The sequence below is a fragment of the Benincasa hispida genome, chromosome 3, assembly GCF_027475165.1.
Source record: "Benincasa hispida cultivar pf3 chromosome 3, pf3_genome.v1.1, whole genome shotgun sequence".
NCBI classification, from domain to species: Eukaryota; Viridiplantae; Streptophyta; class Magnoliopsida; order Cucurbitales; family Cucurbitaceae; genus Benincasa; species Benincasa hispida.
The window spans coordinates 34,097,507-34,103,202 of record NC_143480.1 but is presented as its reverse complement, the minus strand read 5'-3'; the positions used below and the strand labels follow the sequence as shown (position 1 = coordinate 34,103,202).

General features: G+C 29.6%; 1 protein-coding gene across 1 annotated transcript; it reads right to left on the bottom strand.

Moving 5' to 3' along the window:
• Nucleotides 1-484: 484 nt before the first annotated feature.
• LOC120072589 (protein BUD31 homolog 2) lies at nt 485-3,161 on the bottom strand. The gene is made up of 4 exons (XM_039024984.2): nt 2,832-3,161; nt 2,486-2,585; nt 2,198-2,385; nt 485-951 (listed from the first exon to the last, which is right to left on the bottom strand). Exons 2-4 carry the CDS (start codon nt 2,577-2,579, stop codon nt 796-798), a joined length of 438 nt encoding a protein of 145 aa, XP_038880912.1. The 5' UTR covers nt 2,580-2,585; nt 2,832-3,161; the 3' UTR covers nt 485-795.
• Nucleotides 3,162-5,696: the final 2,535 nt, after the last annotated feature.

The window sequence follows — 5,696 nt, the reverse complement described above, 5'->3', positions numbered from 1 at the left end:
TTTAGAACTATTTTCTAAAAATGAGAAACTAAAGTTTCTATTTTGAAAATTTCATGAACCAAATAGACATTGTTATCAAACTTGGAGACAAGAAATATATTTTACCTAATTTAAAAAAGGGTAGTCAGAAAAGAAAATGAAGACGAAAAGATTAAGATGATGAATTTGAAGGAATGTCGGTTTGAAATTTTCTCCAATATTTGTTTTTTATATCATAATTCTACGTTGACCTAACAACACAATGAAAATTAGATCTGCTAAATCTATTAGAAACGGTTACATTTTTTTTATTATCCATAACCCTATGTAACAATTAGTAGTGAAAGTTTTAAAATTGCCAGTTTTAATGTAATACAGACACAGCACTTAAAAGATTTCTCCATGCCCCCCGATTTGAACTAGCCAACGACAAGAACGTACGAGTTAGTAACAATGAAGTCGGAATAAAGTCGATCTAGTTAGTAACAATGAAGTCAGAATAAAGTCGATCTAAATAGTTTGCAGGAAATTATAACATATACCGTTAAAACTACAATGAGCAATCCAGATTGTTGATGCAAGTAAAAACTGCCACCTATGTCACATTTCATGCCTCAAGGGGAAAAAACTATTTCTATATGAACCATCTTTCCCAATTAACGGCAACTCAATGACTAATGAGTATGAACAGAGTAAGTACCCTAGTGCAAATGTTACACCAATTAGAGCTTTTACCAAAGTACAACTCGAGAGTAAGAACATAGCATCAAGGCGTATGTAGTTGTAATCAGAGAGACGAACTAAGAGGAGAAGACATCAATCTCCACTTGCGCAGCCCCTGCAACCACAATGCACACACTCGATAACCTTCTCCTCCCTCAGGTGCTTGGGAACCCGACACACGCATGTTGTCGCAAAGTTGTGATCTCGGGGTTGCATGCATCTTAGACAGCACAAACGTTCATAACCAGGCTGCACAACAGAAGCAGTTAAGACAGACTAGAATTGAACACTTCCAGAAATAGAAAGAGGTGCGAGCTTACAAGTTAGAAGAATGCACTCTCAAAGAGAAACATATACGATCCATGCCTTCAATTTGAAAATTTTGAAATGGCAAATTATATTTACCCGCAAGTACATCATATGATTACTGATATTAGTCCATTCAAAATCATATGAACTATTGAATTTGTATATTCATCCCAACTCTTCTTTTTTAAAAAGACACCTAGGTACAGTGCTGGGCGCCTTACTTTTTTCTGTACTGCATACTTGCCTCTATATCCGTCTCAACAGATGAAGAAAGGGCCGTGGTTTTTCAAATTTTTGGCTAGGATGCCTATTTCTCTAGAACTCAAAGGACATAATTGTACAACCTATGGATTAGATCCTCGTCAAGTAAGATCAGATCCAGTTCAAATAAGGTCGTGACTAGGACACCTCTTTCATCAAAAAGTTGCTTAAACAGAACCCCCATGTCTTAAACTTTTCATCATCCCATACTTCACTATATTATTTTTTCTTACATTCTAGAAGACTAATGCACCTCCAAGCATCTTCAACTTTTAAAAGAACTTATCTAACTTGCAAAACTTCTTCCCAAAATTTCTTTATTTGGTTCCTTCATTCTTCCTTGTCTATAACCACTTAACTTCCAAATTATTATTTTACTCTATAGAGATGTTTGGCCCACCGACTTCATAAGTTGGTATTAAGTAACCCGACTACACCAACTTCAATGATGTTCACTATTGAAGTCGGTGCATTTATCAAAAACTCCATCTTCCTCTCTTTCTATCCCCCTGGAATGTTTTTTAATACCAAACTAAACAACTCTGTACCCCAAACACAAATAACTCCGAACTTCAAAACTGAAGTAAGTGCCCCAAACACTCCTCGATGTGACATCGTTTTAATAAAGAAACCAACGAACTTCACCCCTGTACGTGACTCAAATACATGGCCTATGTAAGCCATAAACTATTAAGCAAATGATATCATGTCAAGCTTCTGTTAATCGATTTATGAAAAAATAATCAAATGGACTAAACGATTCATCCATGCAGAAGAAAGACACAAAAATAGAATGTTTGGAGGTTGAAGGATCAAGACAGAATAAGCAGAAAATACATGGAGTGGCATTTGATTCTTCACTTTGAAAGGGTCACAATATGACAACTATCAGTGACCGGATACCATGAGAGAGGCAAAAACTAACCTTCTTCCATTTTGCAATTAAGTTACGATCTGCATAGCCTTGGTCCAAACAGAATTCAAATAATTCTTTAGAAATTTCCTTTCTTCGATGATAAAGGTCAAAGATATAGCGGCTTTTCTGATGTGCTATTTTGAATATAGGCCATAAAGTCTCACATTTTCTCTTACCATCATGTGGGTCATTCTCGGCTGCAATCATCAAAAGAGTAAACCAACATCAGAGTCATAAAGCCCCAGTAAAGAGAAACGAAAATATTAACAAAAACACGGTAATGAAGTATAGAGATACCTTCTCTCATCTTAGCTTGCAATTCTCGGAGAGTTGGTTCAATTAGCTCCCATCCCTCCGGATACTTGACACGATTCGTCTTAATCTTGGGCATTTTTGTCTGCAAATTTGATCATAAAACAAATAAATCAAGTTTAAAATTCTTCCCAATGGAGGTCATTAAATCAATAAGACATGCACTTAGGACTTTTGTCCAGCTTATACTTCACGCGGACTCTCCTTTTTAGTTTTCTGTTCTATTTCTATATCGTTCATCCACATTATCGTACACAATCCCCAAGAGGCCAAAAATCCAGAAACCCTAAGGCAAAGGGGATGAACCAAACAGACGAAGAAAGGGAATTACCTGGAAATTTTCCTCGTCGGCGGGTGATTGAAGATATAGTACGGCAGAATCCGGAAGAAATTGAAGCCGAGAAAGAGCGAAGGGACGGACAGCGGATCAGAGTGTAGGTAAAAGAGATTGAAATGAGAGAGTTGAAGTTGAAAATTGAAATCAAAGCAAAGCTAGGGCAAAGTTGATGAGAATATGAGATAATAAATTTTTTTTAAAAAAAAATGAAAATCGGAGAGAGGTTTCAGATCTAAAAACGGGGAGGCGGCGCTTCAAGAGAATTTCAGATATTTTTATTTTTATTCCGAATAACTTTAAAAAAAAAAAAAAAAAAAAAAAAAGTATTATCAAGTGGAGTATCGGTCGCTAAATAATAATGATTTTGAAATTTATTTTCATACTCCATATTTTATCCTACTTTAAAAGAGAGAGAAAAAAAAAATTATCTTATATGCGTCTTGTTTTACAACTATATAGTTTTAATTTTTAGTTTTTCAAAAATTGTGTTTTTTTCTCTCAATTTCTTATCATAGATTTCATTTATTTTTAAAAGAAAATTCTAAGAACATTTTAAAAATATATATACTTTCTTTTAGTTTGAAAAAACCTTTGATTTGAAACCATGAGTGAAAAATAGATTACAAAACCAAGAAATTATATAAATGGAAGAATTTATGATTTATTTGGTAGGCAGTTTGAAAACAAAATTTTGCAAATAACATTAAAAAAAACTATAGCTATATTTGATGTTTTTATATATGTGTTGATTGTATATTCATAAATTAAATTTTAGTTCAAATAATTTTTCAAAATGTGTTTGAAAATATATTTAGTTACTCACTAAATATTAGGTTGACTATAAACTATTACAAATTAATTTATGAACTTATTTTATGTTAAAACTTTTGTATAATTATTACTTTTTATAACATGAAATGCTATATTTGTTATTATTTTATCACTTTTAATATAATTTTTCATTTTAAAATTTTGAATTCAAAATCTTGATACGTTGAAAATATTAAAAAAAATATAGAATTTACATTATTTGAATCATAGAATTCGAATCCATAATGTCAACCAAATGCATATTCACTAAAATCAATGAATATGAAACATAATCTGAGTTATCTATCAAATAGACCCTTATAAACCTAATTTTAAAATTGTTTGCATTGATCAATGACCAATTAGGTGTATAATTAGAAACTTAATGGGTTATTATATATTTTTAAGTTAAAAAAAAAAATCTCAATTTATACCCTGGGTTATATCAAACTTTGAACTTTCAAAAGTGTGTCAATTTAAATCTCAAACTATTAAGTGTATCAATTTAAACTCTGAACTTTCACAAGTGTATCAATTTAAACCTTGAACTTATATAAGTACATCAATTTAAACCCTTCATTATGTTCTATTAGATATACTTATGAAAATTAAAGGTTTAAATTGATATACTCGTGAAAGTTTAAAGTTTAAATTGATATACTTATAAAAGTTCAATATTTTAATTGATACAATTATTAGTATGGGTTTTAATTGATACAATACCAAAATTCAAGGTTGAAATTGATCCGATTATTAGTCCACGGTTTAAATCAATATAACCAACCAAAATTCAGGGATATAAATTGATATTTGCCCAAAAAAAAATTATTAGACACAATTGAAATTTTAATTATCTAATAGACACTTTTTAATTTTCAAGAATCTTTAAGACATAAACGTAAAACTTCCAAAACTAAGGCTATGTTTGTCATTGATAACCACTTTGTTTTTTAAGCTTCGTTTGATAACTATTTGGTTTTTTATTTTTGTTTTTTAAAATTAAGTCTATAGATATTACTTCCACTTTCAAATTTCTTCCTTTGCTATTACTTTTTATCAATGATTTAAAAAGACCAAGCCAAAATTTGAAAACTAAAAAAAATAGTTTTTAAAAATTTATTTTTATTTTTAGAATTGGGCTAAGAAATCAATCATTGTAATGAAAAAAGATGCAAATCATTATAAGAAATTGAGAGGAAATGAGCTTAATTTTCAAAAACTAAAATTCTAAATTGAAATGGTTACTAAAAGGAACTTTAACTTTTTGTTTTTTAAAATTAAACTTATAAACACTATTTTCACACATAAATTTCTAATTTTTGTTATTTGCTCTATATTGTCTATTATATTTTAAAAAATATAACCTAATTTTGAAAACAAAAAAATGTATGCCCCATTTGCTAACCATTTCATTTTTTGTTTTTTGTTTTTAATAATTAAGCATTTTTCTTTCCCATTTCTTATAATGGTTTGGATCTTTCTTAAGGAGAATGTTTGAATTCTTAGCCAAATTTCAAAAATAAAATCAAACTTTACTAGTTACTTTCTTTTTTATTTTCAAAATTTGACTTGGTTTTATAAACCATTGGCCAAAAGTAGATTAAAAAAAATAATAATAATGATAATAATAAAAAATCGGAAGTAGAAATATTGTCTATAGACTTAATTTTCACAAACAAAAACCAAATATTTACCAAATGGGACCTTAATCTTCAAAAACTTATTTTTACTTTTAGAAATTGATTAGGAATGCTGCAACAAAGATGAAAACTATGATTTGAAATTTGGGAGAAAACAAATATAAATTTTAAAAATATAAAACTAAAAAAATAGTCATTAAATGAAGCCTAAACTTTTAATTAACTTACTAATTTACTTCATGTACTTTGATATTGTAACATAATCTCTGTTAAAATCACTTTGATCCCTAAACTTTCGGTAACAATTTAGTTATTTAATTTTGATTTAGAACATAATAGCCTAGTCTTTGAACTTTAGTATGAATAATTTAGTCCCTATGCTATAAAATCTGTAACGATTTTTAGCCCT

What these genes read in the sequence shown, in the direction of transcription:
- LOC120072589 (XM_039024984.2), bottom strand. Translation starts at nt 2,579, where the DNA reads ATGCCCAAGATTAAGACGAATCGTGTCAAGTATCCGGAGGGATGGGAG. An exon ending in GCAAGCTAAGATGAGAGAAG is followed by an intron (nt 2,386 to 2,485) that starts GTATCTCTATAC and finishes TGATGATTGCAG; the next exon opens with CCGAGAATGACCCACATGAT. An exon ending in TAATTGCAAAATGGAAGAAG is followed by an intron (nt 952 to 2,197) that starts GTTAGTTTTTGC and finishes TCTGTTGTGCAG; the next exon opens with CCTGGTTATGAACGTTTGTG.